At 42.7% G+C, this 16,856-nt stretch overlaps 3 protein-coding genes across 8 annotated transcripts in view; 2 read left to right on the top strand and 1 right to left on the bottom strand.

The window, feature by feature from the left end:
- The window catches only part of kdm6a (lysine (K)-specific demethylase 6A), a 42,402-nt gene extending 41,908 nt beyond the window's left edge, over positions 1-494 (bottom strand). For 4 of the 5 annotated variants that reach the window (XM_035522947.2, XM_081720923.1, XM_035522949.2 and 1 more), the window contains exon 1: positions 1-493. This exon is cut by the window's left edge and continues 23 nt beyond it. In XM_035522947.2, the coding sequence (XP_035378840.2) occupies positions 1-147 (147 nt within the window). In that variant the 5' untranslated portion in view covers positions 148-493. The other variant, XM_081720922.1, reaches the window with a different exon arrangement.
- A 2,542-nt stretch (positions 495-3,036) lies between these two features.
- fundc1 (FUN14 domain containing 1) lies at positions 3,037-5,593 on the top strand. Of its 2 annotated transcripts, none has more exons than XM_027005193.3 (5): positions 3,037-3,279; positions 4,070-4,226; positions 4,375-4,450; positions 4,573-4,674; positions 4,929-5,593. In XM_027005193.3, the coding sequence occupies exons 1-5, from the start codon at positions 3,261-3,263 to the stop codon at positions 5,004-5,006; spliced, it is 432 nt and encodes a 143-aa protein (XP_026860994.2). In that variant the 5' UTR covers positions 3,037-3,260; the 3' UTR covers positions 5,007-5,593. The 2 variants fall into 2 exon arrangements, with proteins under 2 accessions (XP_026860994.2, XP_026860993.2); XM_027005192.3 differs by having other exon boundaries at positions 3,041-3,279; positions 4,546-4,674.
- A 105-nt stretch (positions 5,594-5,698) lies between these two features.
- efhc2 (EF-hand domain (C-terminal) containing 2) lies at positions 5,699-13,596 on the top strand. The gene is made up of 15 exons (XM_035522745.2): positions 5,699-5,852; positions 6,004-6,192; positions 6,293-6,443; positions 6,536-6,759; positions 6,847-7,098; positions 7,737-7,844; positions 7,976-8,114; positions 8,871-9,036; positions 9,508-9,650; positions 9,830-10,026; positions 10,322-10,455; positions 11,199-11,393; positions 12,110-12,202; positions 12,302-12,404; positions 13,370-13,596. Exons 1-15 carry the CDS (start codon positions 5,811-5,813, stop codon positions 13,478-13,480), a joined length of 2,247 nt encoding a protein of 748 aa, XP_035378638.1. The 5' UTR covers positions 5,699-5,810; the 3' UTR covers positions 13,481-13,596.
- The last annotated feature ends 3,260 nt before the right edge of the window (positions 13,597-16,856 follow it).

Below are 16,856 nucleotides of genomic sequence, written 5' to 3'. Positions count from 1 at the left end.
CCGCTCTGGTGCCGTGAGCTTCGGAAAGTCCTCCTCGGCTTCACTCGCCTTTCGCGCCGCCATTTTCTTTTCCTCATCCCCGACGGCGCCGAGGCTCGGACCAGCGGCGCAGGCTGCAGCGGCCAGCGGCACCCCGCACGACTTCATGGGAGAGCTGGAGAGGCGCCGCCGGCTTGATTTACAGGCCTGACACCCCCCACCTCTCTTTGCACGTCTGCGTGGATCCAAATGCAAAAGAATTAGATGCCAAATCCGTCAGGGGAAAAAAACAAACAAACCTCCCGTTAAAAACAGCTTTCTTTTCACATTGTCTTTAGTGGAATTCTCTCTCGGTTTTACAAACCCGCGTCAGGCATGTAAGAGCAGCACGACGGCTTTTTAAATTTTTTTTTTCTTTTTCTTTTTTTTTTTTTTGCAGTTAAGCATTAATGTAGCAATATCTTAAACTTCCCGTCTCAGTCGCCAGCTCAAACTTGTTATAATTGTGTCACTCAAGCGAACCCACGCCGCCGTTCTGGGAACGCCTTCTCTGTCGCTTTAGCCAATCGCTGCTTGTGTCTTTGGTCACATGACCGGCCTTGTCTTGGGATCCCTCTTTTTCATAAACTTTCAAGGGGGTGGATAAATAACAAACCCCTCAACTTTACGTTGTCTATTCGTCTATTCCGATTGGTGTACAACGCTGTATTATGATTACGTATCTCGGAGCTTGCTGATCCTATTGGTTAAAATAGCTGTCCTTTCAAAGTCCCTCTATAGGCAGTGATGGGCGCCTTGGACACTGTTGCCAGTTCCGTTCAATATAAGCGTTTTGAGGATACTTCCGCAGTCGTGAGTTGCCTTTTTGGGCCTTAAAATAAAGCCATTAAAACGTTAGTTATTGATATTTGTCTTACCTTTTTGTCACAAAGTACAGATCTTCCAGTTAGTTCCCAAACTAACAAACCTTGAGGCGAATGTTTTACAGTGTGCCTTTTAAAATCTGTTTTGCTTGTGCATTATAAGCTATGGGTATATATTCTCGAAGATAGCTCCATTATCAATAAACATGCCAAATAAATAAAATGTTATTTATTTGTTTATATTTAATGGCCTGCACAATGTCTTTGTGATGTCTCGGTAAAGCAAAAATAAACAACTAAAATGAAAGAAAATGAAAATGTGTAAATTAATTCAAACCAGTTACAATAAACCTTTAAACCTTTCCAATATACTTGGAACAGACATATTTATTTCCTTCAAAAAACATTCAAGTTACTTTCTTTAAAAAACAAGAGATTCTGTTTCTGAATTTACTGAAAAATTATTTCAATATTTGTTATTTTTCTTAGTAGCTATGAATAATATATATATATATATATATATATATATATATATATATATATATATATATATATATATATATATATATAATTTTAATTATAACTCATTAACGTTATCAGTTAAGGTAATTTTAAGGTTAAAGTAATTTTATGAGACTTCATTAATTGTCAGTGATTTATTAGTGTCCACCAATTTGAGAAATCACAGTTTCACTGAATAGAACTTACATAAATGGTGCGTACATAAATTATATGCCTCAAACCTGAACAAGAATAAACCAAAGAAAAGAAAAATGTTGCTTAAGATTTCCGAGTGTCATGGAAACTATAATGTTTAGCTTTTATGTCTAAAAACACATCTCAATTTTACAGTACTGTGGACATACAAAGTGGGAAAAGCATAAAACACTAGAAAATAGCATATGAAACAATAGCAGATCAGTATGATACACAATGATGAGAAGGACTATAATTACTTGCAAGCAGCAGCTGTGGGTGACTCACCACTGCTTGGTACCATGTTACCATGTCTGTAAGATGTAGGATGTAAACAACTGTGTTTATTATTGAACATTCCTGTCAATGAATCATAGCTAGTGTACTTCAGGAAAATATCAGTATACTGCACCCCCCCCCCCCCCCCCAAAAAAAACATCCCAGAAAAACATCCCAGAAAAACTTGTCATGTAGTAGGACTCATGATAATTAAGCACCTGATAAAAATCTTTTTTTTTAAAAACTTACACAATCTGACAGTTGATGAACTCAGCAATTTTATACCAGAAAAGGCCCAGAAGGACCAAAATTGTGACTTATTAGGCTTTTATTCCATCTCACAAGCGTTAAGGAACATCTTTTATACAGGATCACTGAAGCGCTGGTTCCTTAAAGACTCTGTTTGTGCCTGACATGATTCTCTTTTGTGTTTGACTGTGCAACTAAAAAGAATCTGGAGCCTCAGAAGAAAAGAAAAGAAAACAAAAGAAAAGAATAGGATAGGAAAGGAAAGGTCTATAGTAATGCACACTGACTCAAACGGCAGCAGAATGTAACGTTCCCTGGTTGGAAATAGTCAGTTGCTTGAGTTGTTTGGCACTGCATATGGCTTGACAATTCCAACATAATCATTGAGAAATCCCATTCTGGCTTTCAGAAGCAACTTTAGTGAGGGGGCCCGAGTTCATTATTTTTGAGGATATTAATGATTTTCTAATGCTGCATAATTCAGGATCTCAATATAAGTGCCTTGTAATGGCCCCACTATCTATATACATAATGTACATACACCAGATGCGCTTGCCACAGCAAGTCATTGACTGGGAGGAGCTGAAAAAGCTCTATAAACTAGATGCTAGAGCTACAAAACTCAAATGCAAATTGTGCTTTGCACACAGGGCAGAAATATATATAATAGCACTCAATACATAGCACTACATGTGATATTTACAAGCATGTGCTACTCAATAATACATCAAACCCTCATTAAAATCGAATTATCCGCTTCCAGAAGGAAACTGGTGTTTTACAAAAACAGAAATTACAAAAAAAAAAAAAAAGCTTTTTGTAAATTTGACCTTATAAAGTAGATAGGGACTGGTCACAAAGTTATGTCAAATAAACCTTGAAAACTTACAAATGTCATGATATTATGGCAAGAATACTTTCATTGTATGGCCTATATATTTGTCATTACAATGAATGACAGCTAGCATTCTTGAAGAATGACTACGTTGGTAATGATCGCCAGTTTCAGTCACCACAGTCGCTGTAACAGATCTAAACAGATGCGGTACAGTACTTTGAGAACACAGCAGTGAAGTTTATTTTGTTTAATTCGCTGAGCCGTATGCACTTTTAAAACGACATTGGTGTGCGTAACCCGCATAAGCTGGCGAGGTAGCGAGGCAGCAGCTGTCAACATATCTGAGCCCGTGTAAAATGGCGGACCGTGGGGAAGGTAAATTGCTATTTATTCCAGTATACGTCGAAAGGAAGGATGCTGTTCAAACTTACTCCGTTCATTATGTCCAAACGGAGAAACGGTGGTGTTTTTAAAGACTCAGTGGTCGATGTAGAATGCTCTTGTCACGTAACGGGACTCATTTGTGTCAGTCTAACATATCTTAAAACGCTGTCATCGCCTGATTAGATTCAGGCGAATGAGTGTTTGTAAGGGCTATTTCTTCATCTTTAATAAATCCTGGCCATCACGGTGTAAGGTGGACAGGATAAACGTAACCTGATTTCATCGTATTTCACTATTTACTTGTAATTAACGATCCATTTATTTCTCATGACATGGAAGGACAAAAGAAAAACCGCTAATTTTTGTTTTGGTTTTGCCTGCTGTAGTACGCTGACACGTTTACACCGTAGCGGTGAATAACTAACGTAGATGTACGGGACCCGGGCCTACACAAAGACAATACACGAACTTTACATACATTTCTTTCCCACAAAAAACCCGGGTCCCTTTAAGGTTACAAATATTACATGTGTACCATTTATTTTGGAAAATATGGAAATATCGTTGGGTCTGTTCTTACTAACTACATCTTAACGTGAAAACAGAAGGCTGTATGTTGTCTCTATGTAATAAATGAACACAGGCAGCATATACCCCCTTCGGCAATGGACCGCTTAAGAAAATGCATGCCCTTTCTTTTCTCATTCCGGAATGACAAGATTAAATGACGGACAACATTATTAATTTGTTTCTTTCAAACTCTTGTTTTATCCATGTGTAGAAGCAGAGAGCGAGGATGAGCTGTATGAGGTGGTGGACATCACAGACTATGCTAGGCGACATCGGTGGTGGAGCAGAGTGTTTGGGAGCAGTACTGGACCCATTGCTGAAAAGTACTCGGTGACCACGCAAATCATGATGGGGGGCGTAACAGGCTGGTAAAGACAGGCGTCTTTACACCAGACATTACAGTTTCTTTAATGATCCTCAGTAGGCACACACACCGAATGGAAAAAAAAGAACGTATACCTGTAATTTACTTGTTCCAAACTGAAACAATTGCAAGAGCCTTTGTCTGTGTTTTAGGTGTGCTGGTTATTTGTTTCAGAAGGTTGGAAAAGTGGCAGCGACCGCAGTTGGTGGAGGATTCCTTTTGTTACAAGTGAGGGCAATTCAAACTCTACATACTTCTTTGTGGAAACCCAGCAGCTTTGTATGTGTAGCAGTAACTGTCAGTCTTGTTGTGCTCATTTTCAGATTGCCAATCATAGTGGTTATGTGCAGGTTGACTGGAAGAAAGTAAAGAAGGATGTAAATAAAGCCAAGAAGCATCTGAAGAAGAAAGCCAACAAAGCCGCTCCTGAGTTTAATTCATTTATTGAAGAGGTATAAGGAGCTTAACATATCTAATTACTTACTATTGAATAATAGTACTCTGAATTTAGTATCTCTTGGTAAATTCATCAAATGTTATTGAAAGGGCTTCTCTTTTTGTTTAAAAATGTTGTGACCACACTCAAATAGAAAGAGTGATTGTGATGCCTAGATATTCAGGAGCAATCAACTTAAATATTGTAAAAAGAAATGGCTGACCCAGGAAGCAAAAATAAAATAATGAATTGGATTCATTATTTTTGCAGTCCACAGAATTTTTGAAGAGAAATATTGTTGTCTCAAGTGGATTTGTTGGAGGATTTCTGCTGGGTCTGGCATCCTAAATCACAGCTGGACCTGCTATACAGATGGACTCTGCGTATCCAGAGACATTTTACACGGAGGCTCAGAAACCATGGTTTTAAGACAAAGTTGTTGTTTGAGTCGGGGCCTGGAATGGAGTTGACCCTCTTGTATGTCCAGGAACAAAAGTGCGGCACAAGATTGTTCTGGTGTGTAGTTAATAACTGGAATGCCACAATAGCAATCATTCAATGCTTTGTCTTATAGCTACTGATCAGTGTCATGACCAGTCAATATACCATAAAACATTAAAACCATATCTGGAACTAGGCTGTTCACTTTAACATTACTTTAAAACTTTACATGAAGTAGGCTTGTAATCTGTGAAGCTTGTAGGCCTGTGATCTGTGAAACTTTAAACATGTATGGTTCTGCTTTTTGGACAATGTAACATTTTTGTTGTTTCATGAAAGGCTACTTGTGTTTTTTCCCCCATGGATTTTGTGAAGCTAATGATGAAGCTAATGATGTCACTGGAATTTCCAAACTTATGGTTATATAAAGTATGACCTACCAGTAAAGAGGCAGTAATTATTTGTGTATGTAAACCAGTAAAAATATTTGTGTATGTTGTGTTGGATTTCTTTCCTATTTACAGTCGAGACCCCCCCCCCCCCCCCCCCCCCCGGGCAACCTGGCGCGATCCGTCAGCACATGACCTGTGATGCGTTGCCTAGCAATAGAGGTTGTAAACAGAGCTTCCGAAGTGGATTTAAAAGCGTCTCAGAAATTTGCAAAGGCCATCATTAAGTCAGCTAGCCCGCTAATTTAATTAGTCTAACACCATGGCTTTACCTATGCTACCTGGGAATTCAGTAAACAGGAATGTAAGTTGAAACATTTACCTATTTATAATTAGACTGTAACCAAACAATCTTCTCAGGTATACGAAAAGCGATTTAAATTCTTCCTATATTCTAAACTATTAACTCTAATGTAAACGAATTAGTTAATTGAACAGCTCGTTCTGTTTTCCAGCTCGGAAAAGAAAAGTTTCACAAATCTCAACATTTTGATTACTGTAACGGAGTTTCAATGCTGGTGGGAGCAGAGAAGCCAGGCATCGGCGGAGAAGCGCTCCCGGGACAGAGCGCACGACGGAACTGCTCACTGTTGCCCAGAGGAGAGGACAGTGCAGCTCCGTCATGGGTAGCCTTTGACAAGCAGGTTTGGCAAAGAAAAACGGACATAATTTATTTACCGAAAAGCTAAGCAAATATGCATATAAAATATATATATATATGCATGTGCCTTTGCTTCACTACAGGTGCTTTGCTTTGATGCATACTTCCAAGAATCTGTTGCCCAAAGCAGAGAGGAAACGTACAGGGTCAGAAAATGTAAAATTTACTTCTACTTGGAAGATGACACCATACAAGTTGTGGAGCCAGAGCTCAAAAACAGTGGCCTCCCACAAGGTAAATCCTTTGTATGTCAATTGCCACCACTGATTTATATCATAATGATAAGGGGAATCCTCTTGTGGTTGAGCCATTCTTTCTCTGTGCAGGAACACTTATCCACCGTCACCGCATTCCTCTGCCGGCTCCCAACGATGATCAGTTTTACAATCTGCACCACTTTAATATCGACCAAGAGATTGTGCTCTACTCCAGGACCTTTGTGATAACAGCCTGTGACGCTTTCACCTGCAACTTCCTCAGGAAAGTGGGGGTGCGGGTGAGACCACCCGCTGCCACACCAACAGACCCCTATTCTAAACTTCGGCAGGAGGTAAGCGAACCAGTGTCTTGGAACAGATTGCTTAGTGAGGTGGAACGGCAGCCATGTTTTCTAAGGCCATGTGCTTTCCTTTTGCAGCTGGAGGAAAGCATGAAGCCACTAAGACCTTATGAGAGGCTGGACACCCTGAAGCAGTTCCTGGACCATGACCGCAATGTCCTTCGCTTTTACTGCTTCTGGGATGATACCCAGAGCATGTTTGGAGACCCCAGAGAGCTGCTCCTGCACTACTTCTTGGCAGATGACACCATAGAAATCAGAGAAGTCATCTACCCAAACTCTGGCCGAGATGCAGTCCCTAAATTTCTGAAGAGGGGTAAACTTCCAAAGGTGTGTAGAAAGCTGTGATGGTTGTTACTGTCATTACGGTACAGTTGTGAATATGCTAATTAGAATACCAAAAGCTGGAATGAATGAATTGCACCCCTCACAAAGCTGGAATGAAATAGACTGTATCTCTGGCAACGAGTGGGTCGCTACATGTTGGATAGTCTGAAAGTACTTTCTGGAGCATCAGGAGTGATCTATTGTTTTTGACACCATGAAATACTAGCAGTTCACTCAAGCAGTAAACACTTTTCATCCCGACTTCAGCCTGCATTAGTTTCTGCATCATCTGTGCCTTGCATTCATCTGGACTGACAGGGCTAACAGATTGCTTGTCTTCCCTAAAGCCTTCTGGTCTCCTCCTGGGTTGTTGCTCAGTTTAAACCTATTATAAAGCAACCACGATTACAACCATGATTAGGCTTTGTATGAATTCATATTGTTTTTCTTTTTCTTATGCTGTCTAGTCAAGTGCTCTATTGCCTTTTACAAAATGTCATCTGAAAGGTTTGTGTTAATCCCCCAGTGAGAAACTAATTACATTCCTGGGTACAAATTAGACTTGTCCTTCACCTTGTATTGTAATTATCACCCTGCCTTGAGATAGATTGCAGTTATTTTTTGTCGGTCCTCCCAAACAGCACTCTCCTATTCCAAAACGGCAGCCTGGAGAAATAACGAACCACACGGTCCTCAACGTGTTTGGACCAATGGGCCAAGGGGGTCGCTACATTTTGGATAGCCTCAAAGTGAGTAAAGAGCGCTGTAAAAAATAAATAAATAAATAAATAAAAAAGAGCTGACTTGCTTTGCGCTGTAGTAAACTTAGTGGGACGGGCCCCGAAGAGTGAACCGTTCTCCGTATGTCTGTGTGGCTTAGACCGGTGCAGTGCAGGAGGAGTTCTACAAGGACTGTGACCTCACAATAGGAGGGGTCGTTAACGTCTGGGGCCGGAGAGTGATCGTCTGTGACTGCGATGACTTCACCAAGGAGTACTACCGTTCTAAATACGGAATTGGTGAGTCGTTGAAACTTCGGGGAAAACATCCTACACTTACAAGCCAGAATCCCACATTAATGTCAGTGGGTAATCTTAATGAGGAATGTACTTTAGCTCAGAAATTCAGTCTGTGTTTGCGCAATAAGAACAAGTATGTTTTATGCAAATATGACCACATGATGGCAGTATTGAGTTCGGTAATCCGTTTTATCCACTGGTGATCAAGATTAGTTGAAGACATTTTACCTTTACCTTAAATTTTTACATTAGATTTTATTTTCAAAGTTGTGCACAGATGATAAACTAGTGATATACTAGTCAAAATTAAAAGAGATCTGGTATGTCTAAAAACCTTTAATGCCAGTGGGACATTTCTTCATGCAAACTTGTCCTACTGTTCTGTATAAATCTCAGAATGCTATATTAAATAGTGGTCACATGGCTATATTACCTGCTCTTTGAATGACAGACATTAAAGGAGCAGAAGTGACTTACAGCTCCGATCCAGCCGGTCTCACGACAGCAGATGACCAATGGCTTGCTCTGCTTTTTTTCTCTTCAAAAGCTCGGCCGTAAAAGTCGACATTCATTACAGATGACATCAGCGTGACACACACTGCTGATGGACAGCCTGCTTGCTTCACTGGGGTGAAGAGGTTATAGGGTGCATTTACATGGATGAACGACACTAAGGATTCCCTCATCTTTTCCCGCGCGCGTGTGTGTGTGTGTGTGTGTGTGTGTGTGTTTTCTTGGCTCTCTCTCTGGCACTAGAGGACTTCACCCCCGTGCAGTTCAAGGCCCCTTCGCCCACTAAAGTAGCCCGACAGGTGCCCCCATACACGGGCTTTGGGTCAGAGGAGGACTCCCTGTGCTCCTGCCAGGGCTTGCTACCCAAGCCTCCGCAGAAGGACTTCAGGAAGCTGATGGAGAAAGACAGGTAAGCAGAGGCCTGGTTGAGTGATTTCCCTGACGACACACTGAGCACACCATTCTGCCTTTTTGCACCACGACTGTTAAAACTGCACAATGCATCAACCCTGTCCCTGACCACATGGTAAGTTGAAAGGGCTTCTCTGCCTCTCCTGCTTCAGCCTCTCCACACTGGATGAGTGTGGCTCGTCATGGCGCAGTTCTGGTTTGCACACAAGTTTGTTTTCTTGGATTAAATATCAAGAAGCTACAATACTATCATTAGAAATATCCAGCAAATGAGCACCTTTTTTTGTACTAGACTAGTGTTTTTCTACTAGATGTGGATATATGTTTAGATTTAATTTCAAAAACGAATATTAGAGTGCATATCTCTTTCAGCTGTAGGATATATCTAAGATGTCTAGCACAGCTCAGTTGCTGATAGTATTTGCAGTCTGGCATTGTGCAGAAGTATTTTGTTGCTTCTGTATGGCAGGCAGGGTCTGGAGAGCAACGTGTTAAGATTTATGGGCAAAATGCAGTCTGACAGCCCTGTTAACAAGGAGCGCACCTTCATCATCTCCTTCTACCTCAGTGACGACACAATAACCATGTTTGAGCCCACCCAGAGGAACTCAGGTGGGCTGCACCTTCCTCTTCATGGCTGTGATTTGCACCACCATGTTTTCGCACCTGTACACAGAAACAAACACTCACTTGGCACAAATTGACTACTTCATTGACAACTTCATAGAAAGATGATTAGAAAATGTGAAATGCAGTTCTAACCTAACCTGATGGCACATTTGGTACTCAAGGAGTGATTGGTGGTAAATTCTTGGAGAGAAGCCGTGTGAAGAAGCCAGGACAGGAACTCTTTAAGAGCGAGATGTCTGAGTACTACAAGGCTCAGGACTTGTATGTGGGAGCGACACTCATTATAAACAACCAGCCCTTCCAGTTAGTGGAGTGTGATGAGTACGCTTTGAACTATATGGAACAGCATTCAGAAGAGGTAATCAGTCCTCAGTTTTACTTTAAGCTGTAGAGATAATGACTGTCTCACTCTCTTCTCTTCTCTTCTCTTCTCTTCTCTTCTCTTCTCTTCTCTTCTCTTCTCTTCTCTTCTCTTCTCTTCTCTTCTCCTAACAGTCTGTTCCAACCGTGTAATATATTGCTTTGCATACTTTACTGTGGAGCCATCCAACTTTGAATGGCCTTTGCCAGTTAAACTGCAGCTGCAAATTACTCTTTAATTATTGTCATTCACAGATTTATTATTGTCATTATTTTCTCATCATTCATGCTAGTTCCCCATGGCCAACATTGGCACTATTCTGAGCAAGTTGAAGTCCATCCCTGATGAGAAGCATAAAGAAATCAAACAATTCCTAGCGCTGAGTGACCCAAGCAACACTGGCTTTATTCCTTATGAGTCCTTCAGGTGAGGAGCCAAGCGAGAATATCTAGTTAATTGATTATAAGCAGCCTTACTTGCGTCCGTTAGCTTACCACCCTAGAAGAAGCGTCTCCCATTGATGCTATCCAGTCCTTTTCCAACTAGCTTCATAAGCTTCATGCAAAATTGTTTCTATTACACAAATATTGCCTATATAGTGTTCAGCCATTTTTAGTTGTGCCTCTCAACAGATTTGACTGCCTGCATAAATTTGACTACCTACATAGCAGTTACACTACATTTTCTACTGCGTAGCATAATGCAATGCAATCGTATCTTATCAAAGAAGAGTCATCATGTCATCTGTTAAGAATCTGGTAACACAAGACAGTAGTTTCGTATAAAACTAAGGCAATAGCTGGACAACATATAGTAAGGTCACATTTTTCAACTTCTATGGATATAAATGGTAACATTGTCATCAATTTATATATGACCTTTTTTTTTAGCTGGCTAGCGAGTGTGTTTTGCTTCCTAAACCTTACATTTTGCTTTAGTCATTTGATACATGACTCGAACATAATATCCAAACTGGTGTGTTTGATATTTCTGCATTAGCAATAGTGAGTGAGTGAGTGAATGAGCGAACCATTATGAGCACACCTAGAGACCCAGCTGTGTGTTTCTAACCCCCCCCACTCAATGATAGAGTGGTACATTCTCCCAGGCCTTCACGTCAGAGGCCGCTTAGCGTGATTGAGCAGCTGACTGGCTGTGTGACTCTGCAGGTCTCTGCTGGCAGATGCACATGCTGGGCTATCAGAACACGAGACTATGACGCTGGCCCGCTCGTACGCGGCACGGGAGCAGGCCGAGCCCGACGTGGGAATCATGTTGGCTATTGCCCAGGACCACCTGCGGAGGAAGCACTTTGAGAGCTTCTCCGACATGCTGCGAGCCTTCACCCATGAGGACCGGGACAGGTGGGAGCATGGAGGCATGGGGCGTCGGGGCGTGAGGGCACAGCTTGACCCTTTATCAGGCTACGGTCACGTATGTGCTCGACTCTGTCTCCATACGCACATGCTTGATCTTGAAAATGTTTGAGGAAAGATTTTTCTCCCTCACCAGACTTTCTGTCAATGTGTGATATGGTCCCAAGGGTGTAGAAGCACCGTGAAACCCTCACATGTTGCGCGAATGTGTAGTTTCCTCACAGAAATGGACAGATGTTTCTGCGTTCCCTGAAAGGTACAGGTATTGTCAGAGTCACCCAGGCACTGAAGTTGAACAGAGACAGTCAGTCTGAAGTAGAGCAGCCATCATTCTGCAGCCCCGTGGCTCCAGATTGAAGAGCTGCGATTAGTTCCAGTGGTTCGAGTGAAGCATTGGAACCAGATGATCCCTTCCAGACTTGTGGCATGTAGCAGAAAAGGGAGATAGATGATGAAGAACATCAGTGGGTTAATGTGCATGCCATGTTTATGTGGCTTTGTGGAAAACTTGGTCATTTTCAAATTTTTAGACTTTTCCGACTAAGTCTTAAGTTGATACTGTGTGGCTGCGCTTGTTTCTAATATGTTACAGGAAAAATGACTGTACCTGTCACCTGACCTGCCAAGTAGTTAATGTCTTTATATCTGTTGTTTGCCATATAGTTAGAAGGCCTATGGTCACCTTCTCTCATCCGTTTTAATAGAACTGGACACCTTTCCACCAAAGAGGTTCAGGTCATCTGCAAAGCATTCCGCTTGCCGCTGGCCGGTGACCTTTTGAGAGCCCTTCTGCAGAAGTAAGGAGCTTTTCGTATTGATCCGCTGGATGATCAAGCTGAATATTTATTTAAAACATTTATTCATAAGCCTAATTCTATGTTTGTGTTGCTGTGCAGATTTGAGAATGAGTCTGGGAGAATTGACTACCACGCCTTCCTGTCTGGGATCAACTGGAGAGAGAACCCCTCTCCACCACTTCTGCCTGACGATGCCCTGAAGGTGAGCTAGCCCATCTGTCATCCTCCAATAGCACTTTTCCTAAGAGAAGATGACACTGAAACTACCTTTATACATATATATAAAACACACACACACACATCGGTGCGTTTTGATTTGCCGTGTGTGCCACCTCTTTTGAAGCTCTGTCTCCCGTCATTAGCAGGCGAGGCCTCTCGTGCGCTCGCTGGGTTGTGAGAGTGTTTGGAGGAGGGGGACTGGCGGCTGTGCTCCAGCCCCTGACCCTCTACCCCACCGCGGAGGCCCCGAGCACCTCCAGACCACACCGCAGTTAAATCGGCTTTGACCACCAAACCCCCCCCCCCCCCCCCAAAAAAAACCAAACAAACACAAAAATCCACTCGTGATCTACTGACAAGTGGTCCTTTTATTTCAGCACCTTAATTTGGCATGCCATGCCACGTAATGGCCTAAGTACAACCATCTGCTGTAGCGCTGAGCCGGGGGACTACGGGGAGACTAGGACCTGTTCTCACCAGCAGATGGGGCTTTTGATCATCGTGCTTGTTTGTCTTAATCAGAAGAGCGAGACGCACGTTCAGGGTCCGACTGACGTGATGCTCCTCTTCGCGATCTCTTTGCGTTCTCTTCGCACCGCATGCCGTTTGGTTGCTTTCTTGCCAGCTTCCTCACTGTGCCTGTCACTGGGTTACAGCCTTTCTCTGTCGCGCTGCCTAAGCCTAAACTCGAAGGCCACACAATGCTGGACTGCTCGGCCTTTATCAAAGAGCTCCATGGAGACGCAGAGGAGGAGTGACGTCGCCGGCTACGCCTTCACGCTTCTGCAGTGCCTCGCTGAAAGGAACCTGACCGTTTGCCTTTAGATGGCCTTTTCTTTCTCATCTGTTTCTCTCGTTGCTTTGGTGCGGTAGGGCTTTGCTGTCTTCAGTTATGCTCGCTGCATCCTGCACAAAACTATTTCAACTTTTTCATGCTGTTATTTGCAGTTTGATATAGACTGGAACGGAGAAGCCGTAAGCCCTGAAGTTAAAAGCATCAACTACTCTGTGTTACTGGAGGATGTCTTCGTCATCGTTGACAAATGTACTAACGGCTGAGAGGCATGAAGACCTCCCTGCCACACGCGCTGGTAGGAACTCAAGAAACCGTGGCGCTTTATGTATTTTCATGAGTGAGGAAAAAAACCCACAAATAAATCCATACCTCTGTTGCATTAAGTTTGCGCAGTATATTCTATTATATGTACCTTTTAAACGACTCACACATAAATCAAAACCAGGTTGGAATGAGAGCCTTATGGGCCCAAGAGTCAAACAAGGCCCAGTAAATGATTGCCCTTAAAGCAAAACCTGTTTCATATATAGACTTGCACGGTCACCCTGATTATGAAGAAAACGCTTGTATAATAAGCCTGCATGCCGTAGCCCGGGAGAGGCAGTGCCTGTCACTAGCGGAGCGTTCTACGAGCACTGAAGTTGTGACGGGGCACTCGCATTCACACTCCCAGGGTTTCACAAACCCGAAACGTCTCCAACTCGGTCTACGCTGGAGCGCTTTTGATCAGAGCGGCTAGAAGAGTATCTGTCCTCTGTATTCTGCTCTTTCTGTACTCTAATCAGGCACCTCAGTCAATTGTCATGCAGTGTATAAAAAAGGCAGTGCTCTGTAATCAGAGCCCCGGTAATCAAGGTCTAATCCTTGCAACGGACGGGAAGAACACGTCACCCTGGCCCAGCATTACCGCCTCCTCATTCCGAGCGTTCGCGCTTACTGAAGCATTAGGTTCCCGAGCCACCAGGCTTCTGGTCCAGCACACAAAGGCAGACTGTCACACGCCGCATATTTGGCCCTTTATGGGAGAGTAGGGACATGGTAAACAAGTATCAGATGAGCATCACATCAACTCGTTACCATTCAAGCATACTCCATTTGTGTCTACAGCAATTTAAAATGGTTAAATAACCACCTGGAACTGAGACTGTATGTTTACTCCATAACAGGTGTTCTTTAACTTCTTTGAGTAAATACACATTGACAATATGTATTTAAGCTCCGAGTTGCCATATGTTTATTGCATTACTGGAGAGGAATCTGAGTGGTTTCGTTTGTGTGATCTGAACTGTCTCATTTTAGGTGGGATAATTGGTGTGACTGGGCTTTGCAGTGTGTTTTAATGCCACCTGGTTCTTGTTTAATTGTCGTTTTGCTCAATCTCCAGACCCTTTCTACAAAGTTTCCACACAGCAAAAGATAACAGTGTGTGTGAACTCATATGCCTATCATAGGGACATATTGCTGGTGCATAGGTGATAGGTGAACATCCTTACAAGCTCACAAAACATGCCAAGCTATGAAGCTCTAGTACTGGCTGAACAATAAAAAACAGCTATTAGACTATTTTCCATATCACAGTCCTACAACTTGTACATATTGTTCCAGGTAATAAAAAAATGAATTATTTCAAGATGTGTCTTCTGTTTTGGCATTTTTGTCTCTTAGGATAACTGATATACCTGATTATATCTAAGTGAATATTATTGAGGAAATAATGTGCCTATTTAAAAACTCAAACGTCTCAAACGTTTTTCATAGCGTTTTTGTATTTTAAGGTTTTATAACCTGTAAATGATTTGATCTTATCTTATGTCATAGATAGCTGCAATTTGCTTTTGCCAACCAAGAACCAATAATTTCAGGACTTCCCATGTATTGGGAGTATAATACAAGTGTTCATTTTATTGAAAAGGCCCTTTAATTAAACATGCTCCAAATAGTCGAGTGGTCCTAGAAAAGCAATTGAGGTCATCCTTTGGGATTTCCTCTCTCTCTCTTTCATCTTGACCTGGAACAGAGAGACACTCTGGAGGTGGATGAGGTGCCGTTCTGTTTTCAGGGAACCGCACGAGCACACGACTGAATGAAGCCTGTCTAGGCCCAAGGCCTCAGACGCACATCAGGAAACGGTTACATTCTCCCCAAGACCCCTCCCCCATGCCTGACACAGTCCTGCTGCTCCTCGCACTGGGCTGGTATAATTGAGTCGACTCTGCCGGTCTTTCACGGGGCCTGCGTGCATGCCCTTTCTTCACATGTGAACCAGTTCCCTTCCAAAAATGCTGTGAGCCCTTCTACTAGGACATGCGTTCCCTGGCTCCCTCTCTGTCCATACCTGGTACAGTAATCAAGGTCTTTGGCAACATGCAACCTGAACATTATTTTAGGTGGTAAAATGAAGAAACGTTATTCTACGCTGGCTGTAAATTAGAGCAGTGGGACTACTTTCTTGCAGGCCGGGGGTCCAGTGGAGGTCAGTTTTCCTGCATTCACTCTTCACACATAAATCAGCCAAAATGATGAGACCTTTCGTTTTTCTTTTTTTTTTCTTTCGGTTTTGTGTGTGTGTGTGTAGTTTGAAAGTGACTCGTGAAAATGATCTCCCAAATGAAGATTGACTGTGTCTTGAGCCTATCGGTCTCAATTTGGCCTGTGGTTGCATAGCCTGGCTGACCAAACCCTCAAGGGCCTTCCTTCTGTTGTGGCGGATGGGGAAGATGAAAGCTGCCTTCAGCTGATAGAAGGAACGGCTGCAGCTGGGCTTGACTCCCTCATCAAAGGCAAAGTGAGGGTTCTGAGTCTAAGATGTATGGCGAAACACTCTCAGGCCCTGACATTATTAGCCACATGACCTAACCTGATACAGCCTCGACTGTGCTCTCTCTCTCTTTCTCTCTCTCTCTTTCTCAATCCCTCTCTCCCTCTCTCTTCCTGTCTCCCTCTCTGTCGCTCGCTGCATCTCGCTTTACTGTATCGCCGTTTGTGCGATTTTGGTACTAGGCAGGCGAATACATTTTGCTTGCTGACAGTTTTCTACAACATCAGCCTTGGCAGATCGTTTGCAGGAAATAGTTTACAGATTCTGTATTTATAATAAATATGCTGTACGGAAAAGAAGTAGCCGAACATTCGGGGCACTAAATCCTGGATGTAAATGGTAAAGCTTGCACTCAAAACGTTGCACCATACGAAGACGCAGCATGGCTGTAAGGACACCTGACTCACACACCCAAGAATTTCTAAAGAATCTGCAGGGAGAACATGAGGGAGATTTTACTGAAGAAAGTCAGCATTAACAGGAAATCGCAGCAGTCTCTTCTACATCTCCTGCTGAGTGAGTGAGAAGCTGCTAAAATGTTATGCCAACCCCAGCGTTTAACTGCTGCCCATAAAGGCAGTGTCTGGACACCAGCAGAGGACCAGTCTTATTTTTGTGGTTGTTCTTGAATGTTTTGTGAATTATATTACTGATTTAATGGGTCAGTCTCACAAAGCGCCATGTCGGTAGAGTTTATGCTGACATGTGGCCTGGCCAAACATGGTCTGAATGGAGGGTGTCAGTAATGTCTTTGTACTGCTGACTGTAACTCATCCTGTCAGAGCGTTAGAAGATAGAAGGTGTGAACTGGATGTGAGGTC

The sequence above is a fragment of the Electrophorus electricus genome, chromosome 9 (assembly GCF_041902795.1).
Source record: "Electrophorus electricus isolate QZ-2024a chromosome 9, ASM4190279v1, whole genome shotgun sequence".
NCBI lineage: Eukaryota > Metazoa > Chordata > Actinopteri > Gymnotiformes > Gymnotidae > Electrophorus > Electrophorus electricus.
This window is presented reverse-complemented; position numbering and strand designations above follow the sequence as displayed.

Bases quoted from the DNA above. Each gene is read 5' to 3' on its own strand.
- fundc1 (XM_027005192.3), top strand. The intron at 4,227-4,374 runs GTAAAGACAGGC...TCTGTGTTTTAG, and splicing joins ATGGGGGGCGTAACAGGCTG to GTGTGCTGGTTATTTGTTTC. The intron at 4,675-4,928 runs GTATAAGGAGCT...TTATTTTTGCAG, and splicing joins TTAATTCATTTATTGAAGAG to TCCACAGAATTTTTGAAGAG.
- efhc2 (XM_035522745.2), top strand. From the start codon at position 5,811: ATGGCTTTACCTATGCTACCTGGGAATTCAGTAAACAGGAAT. The intron at 6,444-6,535 runs GTAAATCCTTTG...TTCTCTGTGCAG, and splicing joins AAACAGTGGCCTCCCACAAG to GAACACTTATCCACCGTCAC. The intron at 6,760-6,846 runs GTAAGCGAACCA...TTCCTTTTGCAG, and splicing joins ATTCTAAACTTCGGCAGGAG to CTGGAGGAAAGCATGAAGCC.